The sequence below is a fragment of the Schistocerca gregaria genome, chromosome 2 (assembly GCF_023897955.1).
Source record: "Schistocerca gregaria isolate iqSchGreg1 chromosome 2, iqSchGreg1.2, whole genome shotgun sequence".
Taxonomy (NCBI): Eukaryota; Metazoa; Arthropoda; class Insecta; order Orthoptera; family Acrididae; genus Schistocerca; species Schistocerca gregaria.
The window spans coordinates 443,891,864-443,910,476 of record NC_064921.1 but is presented as its reverse complement, the minus strand read 5'-3'; the positions used below and the strand labels follow the sequence as shown (position 1 = coordinate 443,910,476).

At 43.6% G+C, this 18,613-nt stretch overlaps 1 protein-coding gene across 1 annotated transcript in view; it reads right to left on the bottom strand.

The window, feature by feature from the left end:
• Positions 1 to 18,613, bottom strand: part of LOC126335831 (Down syndrome cell adhesion molecule-like protein Dscam2) — a 594,586-nt gene that overhangs the window by 129,314 nt on the left and 446,659 nt on the right. Inside the window, exon 4 of the mRNA XM_049999298.1 lies at positions 9,837 to 10,035. Within this exon, the coding sequence (XP_049855255.1) occupies positions 9,837 to 10,035 (199 nt within the window). The remainder of the gene's footprint in view (positions 1 to 9,836; positions 10,036 to 18,613) is intronic.

Sequence of the window (18,613 nt, the reverse complement as noted above, 5' to 3'; positions counted from 1 at the left end):
TTCTCATATTATGCTTTCAAATCATCCATGTCAAAGATGCAACAAGTCTGTTATATACGAATGATACTGCATTAGTTTTTCAGCGGTGGGAGCTTGGTTTTGCAAGAGTACTGTGGGTAGGACAAACCACGAGACTGTAATCTGTGGCAGTGCTTTCGAGGAATAATACATGCATCATCAACAGCACGAATTGCATAGTGATTAACGAGAAAAATAGGGTGCCGTCATCTTCTTGTCATGATCTTAGACAAAGTGACGAATGAGGTGAAAGTCATTCTGACAATTTAGTGTACTCATAGTGAGCAATGGTTGGAGCCTAACGGTAAAATTTAGTTCAATTCCTTTTCTTATCACCTGCATTTTCAGGAAATGAATAACAAAGATGACATGTTGCTGCGTCGCTGGTAGCTGGTGTGTTATGTATAGTAACACCGTGTCACTGAATTATTGTCATTTCATGTATAACAAATCCTGGAGTGATTCCTGATTTACCGTATATTTAACTACTACACTCACTCTGAATTCATGAGTGGACAAACAAAAGAAAAGTTGTTTACTACGTGTACATATATAAATTTTAGTTTTTCAGAAAAAATTCACAAATTTGAAAAGAGACAAGATTTTTTTTGAAACTTCCTGGCAGATTGAAACTGTGTGCGCGGCCCAAGACTCGAGCTCGGGACCTTTGCCTTTCGCAGGCAAGTGCTCTACCAACTGAGCTACCCAAGCACGACTCAAGCCCCGTCCTCACAGCTTTACTTCTGCCAGTACCTCGTCTCCTACCTTCCAAACTTTCTCCTGCAGAAGGTTCGTAGCTTTGCATGTTCTACATTATTGTTCTGAAAAATCACAGAAACCACAATATTTGGTAATGAGGTAGAAATAAAAAAACCACAGCATGTGATAACAACGTATAGCAATATAAAAATATTTTCTATTTTACAGTTTCTGAATAACTTGCTGAAAAACTGAAATTTGGTTGTAAAGATAATAAAGAGCGCGTTTCCTATTGTTTAATAGGAAGAAACAAAGCCAAAGGTGGTGCTGTAACTTCTTCGAAACGTATTTGGCCAAAAGAAGGAAATATGTGATTACTCAAGACAGATCCCATTCAGAAAGAAATTTACAGCCGTACAGTATGTAATAAACATAAATGATCAGTATAATATCTTATGTTGGTGTGTATCCCACTACTCTCGAACAGCTGAAAGAGATCGGCACAGCTTAATACCGCAAATGCACCGCTACCAAAAGTTTTCATGTCTTTATACCGTGCGACTCAGCGGAGAGTTCTGGAATTAAATCCAAGATACGACGCAACGTATACGCCAGCAACTAGCGTCTCATTAACGGTCGCATACTGGCAACGAAAAATGCTTTCACCACCTGGGTTCGAAGCGGCTCCCTTCGAGTCATCAGGCATACACAAGCAGGGCTAAGCAGGTGTGTTTCTCTTAGGCCATCGTCCCAACCCAGGATTCCACTTGCCAGTTTCAGCATTCACTGGTGCATGTTCTTTGGTCAGCTCAGATTAGAATATTCTTTCATAAAATATACAGGAAAAAGTATTCTCTCTTGAAATTAGAATTAATATTGTCAATTATAAAAGAAATGCTTCTCTCACGAAATTAAAATCAAAATTATTCACTCTCGATAACTGAAATTAAAAAAATTTCCCACTTGAAAATTACAACTGAAGATCAATGTAACTGATGAAGCAGGGTCCTCGATCCGTTTACAATGTACCTTGCATATAGTTTTGAAATCTTTGTTTATAACAGCAATTCACTGTATACTCCAAAATCCAGTGTGAACGTTAACTACGTAGGACTACTAGATAAGGTAATACTCAAATCTCGCACAGTCGGGTTATACTTAACAATATAGTGAGTTCAACGACTGCTTAACTAAATGTACTTACATTTTATTCTTGATGGAAAGGTACACGACAATGATGTGGACATGAAAGTGAAGTGTCCTGCCTGCTTATATATGCAAATGTTCAGCATTTCATCACAAAAGAAGTTGGAGTGGTGCCACTTACGTTCTACACTGAAGATCCAAAGAAATGGTACACCTGCCTAATATCGTGTAGGGCCTCCGCGAGCACGCAGAAGTGCCGCAACACGACGTGGTATGGACTGGACTAATGTCTGAAGTAGTGCTGGAGGGGGGACTGACACGACGAATCCTGCAGGGCTGTCCGTAAATCCGTAAGAGTACGAGGCGGTGGGGATCTCTTCTGAACAGCACGTTGCAAGGCATCCCAGATATGCTCAATAATGTTCATGTCGGGGCAGTTAGGTGGCCAGCGGAAGCGTTTAAACTCAAAGAGTGTTCATGAAGCCTCTCTGTAGCAATTCTGGACGTGTGGGGTGTCGCATTGTCCTGCTGGAATTGCCCAAGTTCGTTGGAATGCACAATGGACATGAATGGATGCAGGTGATCAGACAGGATGCTTACGTAAGTGTCACCTATCAGAGTCATATATAGACGTATCTGGGGTCCCATATCACTCAAACTGCACATGCTCCAGTCCATTACAGAGCCACCACCAGCTTGACCAGTCCCCTGCTGACATGCAGGGTCTATGGATTCATGAGGTTGTCTCCATACCAGTCCATTCGCTCGATTCAGTTTGAAACGAGACTCGTTCGACCAGGCAACATGTTTACAGTCATCAACAGTCCAATGTCGGTGTTGACGGGCCCAGGCGAGGAGTAAAGCTTAGTGTCGTGCAGTCATCAAGGGTTCATGAGTGAGCCTTCGGCTCCAAAAGCCAATATCGATGATGTTTCGTTGAATGGTTCGCACGCTAACACTTTTTGATGGCCCAACATTGAAATCTGCACCAATTTTCGGGAGGTTTGCACTTCTGTCACGTTGAACGATTCTCCTCAGTCGTCGTTCCAATCTTGTAGAGTCTTTTTCCGGCCGCAGCGATGTCGGAGATTTGATGTTCTACCGGATTCCTGATATTCACGGTACACTCGCGAAATGGTCGTACGGGAAATCCCCACTTCAATATTATCTCGGAGATGCTGTGTCCCATCGCTCGTGCGGTGACTGTAACACCACATTCAAATTCACTTACATCTTGATAACCTGCCATTGTAACAGCAGTAACCGATCTATCAACTGCGGCAGACACTTGTTCTATTATATAGGCGTTGCAGACCACAGCGCCGTACAATGCTTCTTTACATATCTCTGTATTTGAATAAGCTTGCATATACCAGTTTCTTTGGCGCTTCAGTGTATATGCAAGGAAAGATTACGCAGTAAGTGTCTCGTATTGTCTTACTGAATCACAACTGAATATTGGTTGTTTTCCTTTTTTGTTTCGTCTATCTTATGATTGGTTGTCAACCTCGTCAACTCGGACATGCAATTTATCCTGTCCGTCAACAATTAATTCGATATACACAAAAACACGCTTTGGTACGTGTCTGCCCCGTAAAGGAGCAGTTATTCGACTTAACATTGATCAATGATTGACGAAGTTTCTGAATGTCCTCCTGAGGCATATCGTAGCAAATTCGGTCCTGTTGGTGCGTTAGATTGTCAAAATACCTAGCTGGGTGGGGTGGCCTGTCCATAACGCTCCAGACTTTCTCAATTGGGGAGAGACCCGTCGATCTTGCTGGCCAATACAGATTTAGGGAAGCATGAAATACGCAGTAGAAATTCTCGTATGTGTAGGTGGGCACAATCTCGCTGAAATGTAAGCCCAGAATGGTTTGCTATGATGTACAGCGTAAGAGGACATTGAATATTGCTGACGCTTCCATAGCAGGACAGCTTGGGTTGACTTCCGCGCGCAATTACAGCATAGCGGTATATTGACGATATCCCACGCCCCGTTTGTTGCCTTTCATGGCAATCGATCCTGAACTTACTTTTCAGCAAGATAATGCCCGACTACACATGGGGAGAGTTTCTATTGCTTGTCTTCGCGCTTGCCAAACCCTACTTTGGCAGGAAGGTGTCGAATCTCTCCCCAATTGAGGATGTTTGGAGCGTAATTGGCAGGGGCCTCCAACCATCTCGTGATTTCTACGGTCTAACTGTGCGCCCCGGGTAGCTGAGTGTTCAGCGCGACAGACTGTCAATCCAAAGGGCCCAGGTTTGATTCCCGGCTGGGTCGGAGATTTTCTCTCACCAGTTGGGCAGAATTTGGCATATTATCCTTCAGGAGGACGTCCAACAACTCTGTCAAGCTGTACAACTGCTTACATAAGAACGAGAGGTAGACCAACGCGTTAAGAATTGGTGACGCTATTTTTCGTGAATAAATCATCCAATTTTTCTACATTTGTAATCATTTCGTTTACATGTAAATGTGCAAAACATCTACGGATTTCCATCCCATTCGGATAATTCCTTCGTGGTTCAACATCTGTTTTGTCTTAGAGCGAATTACATTCTTTGTTTTGCTCTGCACTTTTCACTCCCTACAGCTCCCTTGAATACCAAGGAAGGTATTCCTTGATGTCATAACACACGTACTTTCATCATATTCCTTATTCTCGTCAGTATTTTTCACATTCACTGAGTCTTCTGAGAACCTCCTCATTTCTTATCTTATCAGCGCACCTAATTATCAAAATCCTTCTGTAGCACGACATCTCAAACGCTTCAAGTCTCTTCAGGCTTTTTCATAGTCCGTGATTTACTTCTATACAACGCCTTCTTCCAAACGTACATTATCAGAAATTTCCTCCTCAACTGATGGCCAATATCTGATAGCAGTAGACGCCTTTAGACCAATAATGCCCTGTTTCCCTGTACTTCAATTATCTAGTTTCTCCTTTTTTCATGAGTCAGGTGTTATTTTGTTTTTACTCTTGAAGAATTCCTTCACTATATCTACTTCGTTGTCCCTAAACTCATTTCTATTACTCTACAGTACTTTCGTCGTTCTTCGGTTTACTCTAACCCATAGTTTTTGCTCATTAGATTGTTCGATCCACTCAGCAGATCCTGCAGTCCTTCCTGATTTTCACAGAGGATGGCAATGTCATGAGTGAATCTTATGATTGATATTTCACCGTGAATTTTAATTCTACCCCTGAGCCTTCCCTTTAGGTCCGTCATAGCTTTTTTATGTATAAACTCAATTGTAGGGATGAGAGTATACCACGTCGGCCTATACCTTTACTGATCACCGCATTTCTCCCTAATCTACCATTATTATTTTTAGTTCTTAGTTCATGTCCATATTGCACATTACTATTCTTTCCCTATGGTCTACACCATTTTTTCCTGCCAATTTCGATCATCTAGCACCAATTTACTTTATCTAAAATTTTTTCGTGGTCGACCATACCTATGAACATGTACCGCTTTTTCTCAAGCGTTGCTTCCATTAAGAAGCATAAAGTCAGAATCGACTTTCTGCTTGCTTTACCTAACCTCTAGCCAAACAGATTAAATTAAATTTTCGATTCTTGTGCATGTTACTCTTGCCAGCGCCTCGGGTGCCTGAGATCTTAGGCTGATTGTGCGACTGTTCTCGCATTATCTGCCCTTACTATTTCGGGATTATATACATGATTTTTTTCGAAAGTCTTATAGTATCTCTCCAAACTCAAAGATCTTACAAACCAGATTGAACAGTTATTTGGTTGTCATTTGCCCCAATGAGTTTAGAAATTCCGAGTGGATGTTATTTATACCTTTTTCCTTGTTTGAATGCTAGTCTTCTAAGGCTCTGTTAAGCTATGATCTCAGTAATGGATACCCTGTGTCTTCCACATAGATTCCGATTTCTTATTCCATACCATCGTGGATGTATGCTGGATCAGCCCTTCAAAAGACAATTTATTTTTCCATTTCATGACAATTTTTCAGGAGAAAATTTTGTACTTCGTTCTTTCGTCGATTAATTGAAGTATTTCTTCTACTGACCAATGTTTCTTCGTAGTTACTCTTTTTGTCCCCATACTGGTCTTCCCGACGTCTGCGGTTTCCCTTTTTAGGAGGGCCATTCTTCTTCAACTCTACTATTGTAGTATTCATTATCCCAGTATTCCACGTTGATTCTTTAAGACGATTCTCTTAAGTTTCAGTCTACTCTTCATCACTGCTCATGAGTCATTTGAGTCAATCCAGTACCTGATTTCTCTATCTAGCGAAGATATAATACAATTGGAATATTTCCCGAACTCCAGGCCTTTTCGAAATACATATTTCATTTTTTTTGTGCAACCTTTTTCGCTGTAACTGTCTGAAATACACTCCTGGAAATTGAAATAAGAACACCGTGAATTCATTGTCCCAGGAAGGGGAAACTTTATTGACACATTCCTGGGGTCAGATACATCACATGATCACACTGACAGAACCACAGGCACATAGGCACAGGCAACAGAGCATGCACAATGTCGGCACTAGTACAGTGTATATCCACCTTTCGCAGCAATGCAGGCTGCTATTCTCCCATGGAGACGATCGTAGAGATGCTGGATGTAGTCCTGTGGAACGGCTTGCCATGCCATTTCCACCTGGCGCCTCAGTTGTCCCAGCGTTCGTGCTGGACGTGCAGACCGCGTGAGACGTCGCTTCATCCAGTCCCAAACATGCTCAATGGGGGACAGATCAGGAGATCTTGCTGGCCAGGGTAGTTGACTTACACCTTCTAGAGCACGTTGGGTGGCACGGGATACATGCGGACGTGCATTGTCCTGTTGGAACAGCAAGTTCCCTTGCCGGTCTAGGAATGGTAGAACGATGGGTTCGATGACGGTTTGGATGTACCGTGCACTATTCAGTGTCCCCCCCGACGATCACAAGAGGTGTACAGCCAGTGTAGGAGATCGCTCCCGACACCATGATGCCGGGTGTTGGCCCTGTGTGCCTCGGTCGTATGCAGTCCTGATTGTGGCGCTCACCTGCACGGCGCCAAACACGCATACGACCATCATTGGCACCAAGGCAGAAGACGACACGCCTCCATTCATCCCTCCATTCACGCCTGTCGCGACACCACTGGAGGCGGGCTGCATGATGTTGGGGCGTGAGCGGAAGACGGCTTAACGGTGTGCGGGACCGTAGCCCAGCTTCATGGAGACGGTTGCGAATGGTCCTCGCCGATACCCCAGGAGCAACAGTGTCCCTAACTTGCTGGGAAGTGGCGGTGCGGTCCCCTACGGCACTGCGTAGGATCCTACGGTCTTGGCGTGCATCCGTGCGTCGCTGCGGTCGGGTCCCAGGTCGACGGACACGTGCACCTTCCGCCGACCACTGGCGACAACATCGATGTACTGTGGAGACCTCACGCCCCACGTGTTGAGCAATTCGGCGATACGTCCACCCGGCCTCCAGCATGCCCACTATACGCCCTCGCTCAATGTCCGTCAACTGCACATACGGTTCACGTCCACGCTGTCGCGGCATGCTACCAGTGTTAAAGACTGCGATGGAGCTCCGTATGCCACGGCAAACTGGCTGACACTGACGGTGGCGGTGCACAAATGCTGCGCAGCTAGCGCCATTCGACGGCCAACACCGCAGTTCCTGGTGTGTCCGCTGTGCCGTGCGTGTGATCATTGCTTGTACAGCCCTCTCGCAGTGTCCGGAGCAAGTATGGTGGGTCTGACACACCGGTGTCAATGTTTTCTTTTTTCCATTTCCAGGAGTGTATATTGCAGAACTCAATTAATCTTTCTCCTCTCTCATTCTTACCATCGAACTAATATTTTACCGTACCTCCGTATTCAATTCCATTCATTCCCTTACACAGCGTTCCAGTCTCCCATAGTTGCTAGATTTTCATCTGCCTTTACATACTGAATTATTCGTTTAATATCCTCATCTGATTTCCCTAACTCTACATCTTCTACATGTACACCTGAACTGTCGTCGTTGAAGAGGATTTCTACTGTTTTCGATGAGAATAATAGAATCACTGAACTATTCACAGTAACCCACTCTCTGCCCTACCGTCCTGCTCATGACGAAACCTACTCTTGTTAGACATTTTTCTGTTGCTGTTGACAGTACCATTTATCGTCTGAGCAGAAATCCTTATCTTCTTTTCATTTCAGTTCACTGATACTGTAAGTTTCGAGACTGAATCTATGATTCTTTTTTCAGATTTATAACTACCGTAATTACAGTTAGTTTATTTCCGCATCGTACATGCGAGAAAATGCGATATCTTGGGTCCAGTTCCTAGTTACATCCAGTTTTAGTGATTATATACTGTGATATGCTTACCTAATAATGGATGGAGAATGCAGATTGTTTGTTATACTACATATAAAATGTTAACCGCTAAGATCATACAAATTACCAGTCATATGTAGGATGACTACTGAAAATATGTTACATGATGAAAACAGTTTATGCGCACATTCGAAAGTAACACGTGTATTATTTGCTCTGTTTTACTGGCTTTTATAGTTAGAGATATCGCACTAACATTGGTGAATATTTCTTTTAGATCTATGCCGGCCGCGGTGGTCTCGCGGTTCTAGGCGCGCAGTCCGGAACCGTGCGACTGCTACGGTCGCAGGTTCGAATCCTGCCTCGGGCATGGATGTGTGTGATGTCCTTAGGTTAGTTAGGTTTAAGTAGTTCCAAGTTCTAGGGGAGTGATGACCACAGCAGTTGAGTCCCATAGTGCTCAGAGCCATTTGAACCATTTTTTTTAGATCTATCGGAACGACTTCTTGGAGGTGGCGTGGTTCCATGGCAGATGAAGTTCTGGCTGATCGTCTAGTGAACTGTTAGGAAGAAACTACAAGAAAGAATGCAGAAGATTCAGAATTTGAAGGAGACACTGATGCAGATGATGTGGCTACTGTATCTTTTCCATCACTACAGCAGTAACTGACGGTAATGTGGATGACACAGTGTCAAGTGTCCAGTGGTGAAACCTCTGTTGCCGATGCAGCAGGTAGGGTACACTGTTCTGCTGTGCTTGACGAAGTGTTTCTTGAAAGACGTCAAACTTATGCTGGTACTCAAGTAGCTAGAACTGTCTTTCTGTGCATGGTCTAAAGTTTGCTTTGAACCCGAATCCTTTGGGAAATATCTTCATCTTAAGATAATATATTTACTATCAGCAGTCGATGTTGCTAATTTCCTGGAAACTTATTGAAACTTCCTCAGTACAGATTTTGTGATTTATTTGTATGAATATTTACCAGCAAATAATTCATGGTGTGCTTAGAAACAGATAAAAAATTGAGCAGTTTCTTTGATTACTATTATCAAAAACCAGGTAGAGACATGAAATTCATTGTTACGCTAGATAAAACATTTGGTCACTTAAAGGGTTAAAGAATTGCTGTTATTTTCAGTCAAATGTCCTGTCAGGCTGATAGTAGGGCCAAGGGATTAGCAGCTGGGAAGATTTCGGAGGGGACTTAAAAGTTGTAGTATTCGCCTGATTACCAAGTGAAATCTCCCAAAAACGTTGGTGGGAACCGAGGGACAGGGACTATTTTAATTTATTTCTGGTACAATGTTGTCAATATTATTGGCACAAGAGTTTGTTCCGTACTGTACACTGTGATGTAAACAAAGACATTAGAAGTAAAGTTTCATTGTTGGCGACAATGTGATCTCTGGCAGTAGGGGCTAGATCAGTGAGTTGCTTTTCTTCTCCTTCAGTCAGTTGCTTTTCTAAGTGGTGGATGTGGTCCAAAGCTCCAATTTTCACCAAGAGTTAACGAGATAGGTGCACAAGAAGCATTTATTAATATAAATCCGTCCCGAAAAACCTGGTGTTATGTTTCTGGTTTGGTGATGGCGACCTGCGCAGTACGCTAGGCTCATTCCAGAGATACCGCTACTGCGAGACAGGTAGTTGTGGGGTGTAGTCTTACCCGCTCGGACGGCGACCCGGCGACTGACGGCGGTGCCGACGCTGTTGGAGGCGACGCAGTGGTAGGCGGCGGTGTGCACGTCGGGCCGGAACTGGCGCGGGCTGAAGGGCGCCAGCAGCAGCGAGCCGTTGGGCAGCACGCTGCGCAGCCCGGCCACCTCCAGCGCCGGCGCGCCGTCGCCCGTCTGCCAGCGCAGCGCCTGCCGGCAGCCGCGAGAAAAGGCACAGTGTCAGCGCCGAGCAACAGCACACTGTCCTGCACAGCAGTGTCTACAAGTGATTCCATGGCGTCCCGAGGTTGCTAAAGGTTCCCATCATGTATTACGGGAAGTGAATACAATGAATCATGTGTACTACGTGCGCAGTCACTCACACTAGTCGTATATTTTGTTTACACTGAGCTACGAGGTCCACAATCACGTGAAATCTTCACAGATCCCGAAAAAAACATCCAGATATTGCTGATATTAAAGATTATAAAGTTCATAGCTGTTCGTTTGAACTCACAGCAATTTAAGTTGTGCTATTATGTCATAATCCAATCAAAACCTCAGAATAGTCAGAAAAGCAGTAAATATCAGAGACAGCTAAGATTACAAATTTTAAGTTGGGAAGCCAAAATAACTCGAAAACAAGCTTCACACGAAAAAATGTGTTGAATCCAAAGTTGATTATTTTCTAGGGGGACATCTCCTGGCCCTAAAATTGGCCCGCCACCCCAGTCCCCTGGGGGTGGGGAGGGAGGCAACCTTAAAATTTCAAATGGGGACCCCCATTTTTTATGTAGAACCTGATTCTGCAATACAAAAATGGGGGTTTCCATGTGACATTTTAGAGGTGCCTCCCGCCCCACCCCCAGGAGGCTCGGGTGGCGGGCTGATTTAAGCACCTGCAGATGTGCCAGTCGAAAATAATCAACTTTGGATTCTACACAGTTTTTCGTGTGAAGCTTATTTTTCGAGTTATTCTGGTTTGTCAACTTAAAACTTACACCCTGTAGGTATAGATGAAAGAAGTATTATGGTTTTAGAAAGACCTAACTGCAAAAGGGATGGGTGCGTGTGTGGAAAGTTTTGGTAACATCTAGCATTTAGACTAGCCAGTTTGACTGGCACGTTGTGCCAGCAGTATCAGAATGAGTTGGGGGGAGGGGGAGAGGACGGATAGTGAGACTGGGAAGAATGAGAAAGGGGGGAGGGGAGGGGAGGAGACGGTCAGAGGCAGGGGGAGTTGGACAGATCGAGAGGGGGGAGCAAGAGACAGTTAGAGATGAGAGGATTAGATGGACAGAGCGACAGGTGGCACAAGGTGGTCGACAAACAGAGGAGGAGGAAGAGGAAGAGTGGGGAGGAGGTAAGAATAGAGACAGGAGATAGGTGAGGTGACATGAAGATAGGGGGAAAGAAGAGGAGGAGAAGGAGATAGACAGACGGAGGACACGAGGACATTATCACAGGGAGGGGCAGGAGATGTACAGGTAGGAGGAAAAGATGGACAGAAATAGGGGAGAGAGAGAGACGGAGGAAATGTTCAAATGGCTCTGAGCACTATGGCACTTAACATCTATGGTCATCAGTCCCCTAGAACTTAGAACTACTTAAACCTAACTAACCTAAGGACAACACCCAGCCATCACGAGGCAGAGAAAATCCCTGACCCCGCCGGGAACCGAACCCGGGAACAAGGCGCGGGAAGATAGAACGCTACCGCACGACCACGAGATGCGGGCAGAGACGGAGGAGAAGTAGACGGACAGAGAAAGGGAGAAGGAGTAGGAGACATCTGCACTAAATGTGCCAGTGATAAGGTCTGCTTTCGTTATAAATCTAAGTTGTGCTAGTACTTCCCAACCTAACCATAGCCTCAGAAATGTGAGATATTCGAACATAAAGCCAAATATGTCTGACAACCAAGATTATAAAATCTCACGCCGTGTACTCTTACCAGACTAACTAGACCGACGGTAAAAAACTGCCAACAGCAGTACACACCGTAAGTGCACTTTAGCCCCCACAAATTAAACTTAGTCATGAAATGAGGCGAATCCTGTCTGAAAATCATTGATACTACTTTGTTGTAGAGCCAGATACCAACATACTATGACATTTATGACAACTGAAAATCTCCTCCGCAATAATCAACATGGGATCCGCAAAACAATGATCGTGTGAAACCCAGATCGCTCTGATGTCTAGGTTGACACTGCGTTCATTGACGCCCTGAAGTTCTTCGGTACAAATCATTGATACTACTTTGTTGTAGAGCCAGATACCAACATACTATGACATTTATGACAACTGAAAATCTCCTCCGCAATAATCAACATGGGATCCGCAAAACAATGATCGTGTGAAACCCAGATCGCTCTGATGTCTAGGTTGACACTGCGTTCATTGACGCCCTGAAGTTCTTCGGTACAATTTCACACTGTCACCTCATGGACAAACTGAAAGAGTACAGTGTCTCAGACCAATTTTGGACTGAGGAGTTTCTAGCAAATAAAACACGTCATGATATTTTTCATAGAGAGATATATTTAGTTGTAAAAGTGTCCTCAGATGTACCACAAAGAAGTTTTATAAGACCGTTACTGTTCACAGTATAGATAAATGGTATAGTCGATAGCTATGTGAGGCTGTTCGCGAATGAAGCTGTTGTATACAGAGAAATGGCAATGCTACAAAATTATACAGAATTCCCGTAGACACCAAGAGGGCAGTCGCTTGTTGCAGGGATGCGCAGTTGATCTTCAAACGTGCTTCACATAGAAAGGACGGAACACCTTTTATTGTGTGACTACTTCATTGCGGAATAATTACTGGAAGCCGTCAAATACATTAAGTAGCTGGGATTATCCATTCGGAGCTATTTAAGCTGGAGCTACCATATAAAACTAAGCATCGTTGCACGTTTGGTCCATACAAGGAGGAGGTATTTTCGGCAGATACCTGAAAATTGTTCGGTGGCCTGGGACCCCGACCGATACCTGATTATTGTTCAGTAGTTTGGGGCCGTACAAAACAAGACTTTATTGAGTAAATGTAGAAGATCTTAAGAAAAGCTGTGGGTCTCGTCACAGATTCTTTTAGTAAGCTGGAAAGCATCACGGAGATGGGCATGCAACACTAGTGACAGATACTACACGAGAAGTGTCATACACCACGGTGATGACTATTGCTAAAAACCCATGAGCTTAAATTACTAGAAAAGTCCTACGAATATATTGCTCCCTCCTACGTATACCTTGGGAAAAACCGTGAAGGTGAAACCATAAATTTGCGGCCACGCGGAAACTTACCGGCAATCGTTCTTCCCATGCGCTATTCACGTGTGGGCAAGAAATTGGATACACGAAGAATACTCCACCACACACCATAAGGTAGCTCGCCGAGTATAGACGTAGATGTAGAACAGTGAAAGGTTACAGTTGTGGCGTGCTACAGTGGTGTGGCTTGTGCCACGAGGAAATTAGCCACATAACCTTAGTTACAGATCATCAATAACTGGCTGATAAAATATATATAAATATTGTTATTTATGCACATTTGTTTTAATGTAATTTTTTTTATATAGATGCTTTGTAGACAGATCAAAGGGAGGGAGAAACTGTAAAATGATGATTGTGATAGTAGCCAACACTGCGGAAGATCCGTGGCTGTTAAAGAAACTATTGCAGCATAGAAGCTTGGCGTCATACAATTCTCTGGTGGCCATCCGCTGCAGTATAGTTATTGCTACAATGTGCTAACAACGCTATTTGTTTGTCGGGCTTTAATCGTTGCTAAGCTTTTAGTACAGGAGTACTGGCAGCCGTGTAGAGAATTTGGTCCAGAGTTGGCCTGACATTTGGGAACCATACTGATAAATCTATTGTTTAAAGTCGTAATAGAGAAGTAGGTACCTAAGGCCAAGGGAGTATGCGAGACTAAAAATTTAATACCGTTTCATTAATCGATACATTTGGCTACGTTGAAGAGATGTAAATGAACCGAATTCGATTTTTATGGTACCTTAAGGATCCTGCAACAGGAAGGGCGATTAGGTTGAGAAACTCTTTAGTGGTCACAGACTGATGATTTTATCTGGAGCAAGTCAGTTTGAATTGATAGTGCTGGATGGAGTACAGAGTTTGATAAAAAGGATCTTCGGTTTGACTACCGTTACTGAGTGGTTTTGCCTGTAATGAGGAACAACTAATGAGTGATGTGACTGCTATTTAGTGTGGGGAAAGATTTTCCAAAGTTACCTTGAGTGTTCGTATCAGAAGATTGTTATTATAACAGGGACTACTGTTTAGTCACCGAAAAGCTTAAGTTGCTGACGCACTATCTTATACATTAACCATAAAATATTCTTATTCGAATTCTCTGCATCAGTGAGTGTTTATACAGGACTATTAAAAAGCAAAGTACATGGTTATTAATCACTTATTCATGAGCTATAGTGGGTTTCCATATTTCCTTGCAACCGATAATGGGTAAAAGTAATTTACACGCTTATTCCTGAAGAGGAAGAGAACTTCATATTTGTTAACTGGCAGGAGCAGATTGCAGTGATACAAATTTTTTTTATAACCACAGCGAAGACAGGATTGGGGCTACACAAGAATACGATTCAGTGTATCTACTGAATAAAAGGAAATGTATCCCTGAAAAATAAAAATTCTGAGTTTTTATTTCTTAGTTTAACTTGTTCATAAGGTAACGGAAATAAATTTAAATCCATTGTTAAGGAAATTAATGGAAATATCTCTTAAATAAGAGCCAAAGAAGATATTTGCTACTTCACAGATAACATAATTTCATAATAATTTAATAAACGAAGTATACGCAGTTAGATTTGCATTTTAGATATTATTATCGAAAGAATACAAATTGTATTTAAGAAATTACGAGCGTCAAAAATTATATTTATCACGACACCAGAGGAATATAGTCATAAACTGACCGTCCTCCTATCACTAGTATGTCTGACAGAGAGCTATTTCATCTCTGTTAGCTTCCTACGAGTGATAACAAAAGAAAAAGGTATTACATGATATTCCATAAAGTTTTTATTTTAAATTGCAAAAGGGAAAAGTTACGTACCACTACAATGTTATGCGGTATTTAATACTACACATATCAAAAAAGTTTTGTATTACCCTGGTTCCCAGAACTCCTGAAGATAAAAGTTGACTGTGGATATTGTTTCAAAGACACAATCCCATTGACTGTTCGGAAATGTCACTAAACGCGCCCAAAGATGTAAACAACCATGAACGAACAGCGCCTATTAGACGGAGGGGGTAATAAAGCCGATCACTTCCAGTCATTCCAACAGGACGGAGGTTCAAATGGTTCAAGTGGCTCTGAGCACTATGGGACTTAACATCTGTTGTCATCAGTCCCCTAGGACGGAGGTACACCGCTCGTGTTGTCTGTAGTTCAACCATGCCTAGACGGTCAATACAGCGGTTCGACTGCGTCCGCATTGTTATATTGTGCCAGGAAAGGCCCTCAACAAGGGATGTGTCCAGTTATGAATGAACCAAAGCGATGTTGTTCGGACGTGTGGGAGATACAGGGACACAGGAACTGTCGATTACATGCCTTGCTTAGGCCGCCCAAGGGTTACTACTGCAGTGGATGACAACTACCTACGGATTATGGGTCGGAGGAACCCTGACAGCAACGCCACCATGTTGAATAATGCTTTTCGTGCAGCCACAGGACGTCGTGTTACGAATCAAACTGTGCTCTATAGGCTGCATGATGCGCACCTTCACTACCTACGTCCATGCCGAGGTCCATCTTTGCAACCACGACACCATGCAGCGCGGTACAGATGGGCTGAACAACATGCGAAATGCACCATTCAGGATTGGCATCACCTTATCTTCATCTATGAGTGTCAAATATGCCTTCAACCAAAGAATCGTCGGAGACGTGTTTGGAGGCAACCCAATCAGGCTGAACGCCTGTCGAGCGAGTGCAACAAGGTGGAGGTTCCCTGCTGTTTTGGGATGGCATTATGTGGGGCCGACGTACGCCTCTGGTAGTCATGCAAGGCGCCGTAATGGCTGTACGATACGCGATTGCCATCCACCGACCGATAGCGCAACCATATCGGCAGCATATTGGCGAGGCATTCGTCTTCGTGGACGACAATTCGCGCCCCCATCGTGCACATCTTGTCAGGATAACGACAACGCTCGACTAGAGTGGCCAGCATGTTCTCCAGGCATGAACCCTATCGAACATGTCTGGGATGGATTGAAAAGGGCTGTTTATGGACGACGTGACAAACCAACGACTCTTAGGGATCCACACCGAATCGCCGTTGAGGAGTGGGACAATCTGGACCAACAGTGCCTTGATGAACTTGTAGGTAGTATGCCACGACGATTGCTGGCATGCATCAATGCAAGAGGACGTGTTACTGGGTATTCGAGGAACAGATGTGCACAGCCATCTGGACCACCACCTCTGAAGGTGTCGCTGTGTTATGGTACAAATTGCAATGTGTGGTGTTCGTGAGCAATAAAAAGTGCGGAAATGATGTTTATGTTGATCTCTATTCCAATCTACTGTACAGGTTCCGGAGCTCTCGGAACCGTGGTGATGCAAAACTACTTTTGATTTGTGTATTTTTTATAGCGTAAGGTGAAGCAATATTCCCCAATGAATATACATTTAACGACAAGAGAGTCAGCGATTAATATTAGCTTGCCATAATTGAGAGTGAATCAATTTTATTTGAACAAAACACGATCAAATTTTAAGCATGTAAGATTATTTTTCTTTTCTATGAATGTATATGAAGTGAATGATTAAGCAAGCAGGAGGCAGGTCAGTTTGACCTATGGATGTGTAAACATTCTTACAACAAAATACTGAATAGTCACAGGTTGTGACCGAAGTACTAATATTATATAAAGAGTGTTTATTCGACAAGAGTAATTGTTTACTGTTGCAAAGGTAAAATAAAACTAGAGACGGACACGGCATAATTTGAGGCATTACAAAGTACATCATAAAGCTTAATCACTTGACATTTGGCTATCAGCAGTGCCCAAAACACAGGATTTGAAATATTATGATAGCAGAGGCCAGCACATCGGACAAATATTATTCACAACCAAGAGACATCACGCTCATACCACTTAAATCACACACACGCACACACACACACACACACACACACACACACACACACACACACACACACACACACACACACACGCACACGCACATTCCCACAAAAGCACGGCTTACATGCCATAGAAATACCAAACTGTGAAGACCTTGATTTATACATTTCACTCGCTGTTACAAACAGCCCCAAATATTTTCATGAGATTTATCTTGGGTAGTACCGAGGTCAGTCGAAGTGTGATAGGATGTTCGAATGTTTGTTAAACTAGGAACGAATCCGTGCAGTTTTGTGAATGCGGCTATTGTCGTGATGGAAGGCGGGAGTGTCCACAGCATGCCATTCATGTACATCCAGAGGCAAAAGCGTCAATTGGTCACTGAAAATGTTGAAACAAACACGTACTGGTCCAGATTCACCATAATGAGTGAACCCAAATCTTGTACCGAAAACACCTGAACTACACCATCCACGAACTGAGCAATAAATGTCTCACTGGACTGACAGTATACCTGATATCTTTGCCTCATTTGTGAAAAACAAAATCGTACACGTCAGACCACAGTCAGATGGCTCTGAGCACTAAGGGACTTAACTTCTGAGGTCATCAGTCCCCTAGAACTTAGAACTACTTAAACCTAACTAACCTAAGGAAGTCACACACATCCATACCTGAGGCAGGATTCGAACCTGCGACCGTAGCAGGCGCGCGGTTCCAGACTGAAGCGCCTAGAACCGCTTGGCCACCTCGGCCGGCAGACCACAGTCAGATTCTGCGTTGTTTGCAGCACTGAAGAAGTACATGCAGATTTGTACCACTGTGAATAATGTCCTTCTGCGAAATACGCGACTTCAAATGTCAAATAAATGCAGCTCCATTCTCAATGTTTTCTCAGCAACTGGTTGAGACAGACATGCACTCAATGACAGCTAGAATTCTTGTTGGGTACGAGGTCGATTATCACTGATAAGGTGTGGTACTCTTCTCCGCTCTCTGAGTTTTGGGTCGTGGGCTGTACACCACACCTTTAGACGCTCTGGACACTCCGTGTTGATACAGCAACAAAACTGACAGCGTCATTCACGGCTTCCAAAAGCGATAGCACACTTATGGCTTTCTGTCACATCTCCATATCGACCGGTCTTACTCTGCTGATCTTCTACGAGTGACTGGCACAAACGGAGAACGGCCTAGAAATTCGGTAAAAGTTCAATTTGAATTTCCCGCCATATCGTAGTTCCACCGGAGGTGGCGTTTGGCGTTCTTGAAGGCCAAAGGCATGTAGTGAACTGTCAGAACCTCAAAATGGTCGAGATGTTACGGAACAGTGAGGAGTACAACCGGAGAACCGCAATTATCGCCCACTGAAATTGTTAGATTATTTTTTGGTACCCGAAAGAACTGTTTACGATATTGTGGTCAAGTATAACGCTTTGGAGAAGTTTGGCTTTCACGCCCTAGATGTTTTTCTTTGAAAAGAAGTTTACCTGCAAGTTTAGACGAATGTCGTGAAACCGTGGATGATAACTATGGCCTCGGTGAGACAATTTGTCTTTCAACAGAACGATGCACCGGCTCATAGTAGCCATTGGTCCAAAACTGGCTCTCGGATCACGATGACAGATTCTCGTGAATGCCCGTTT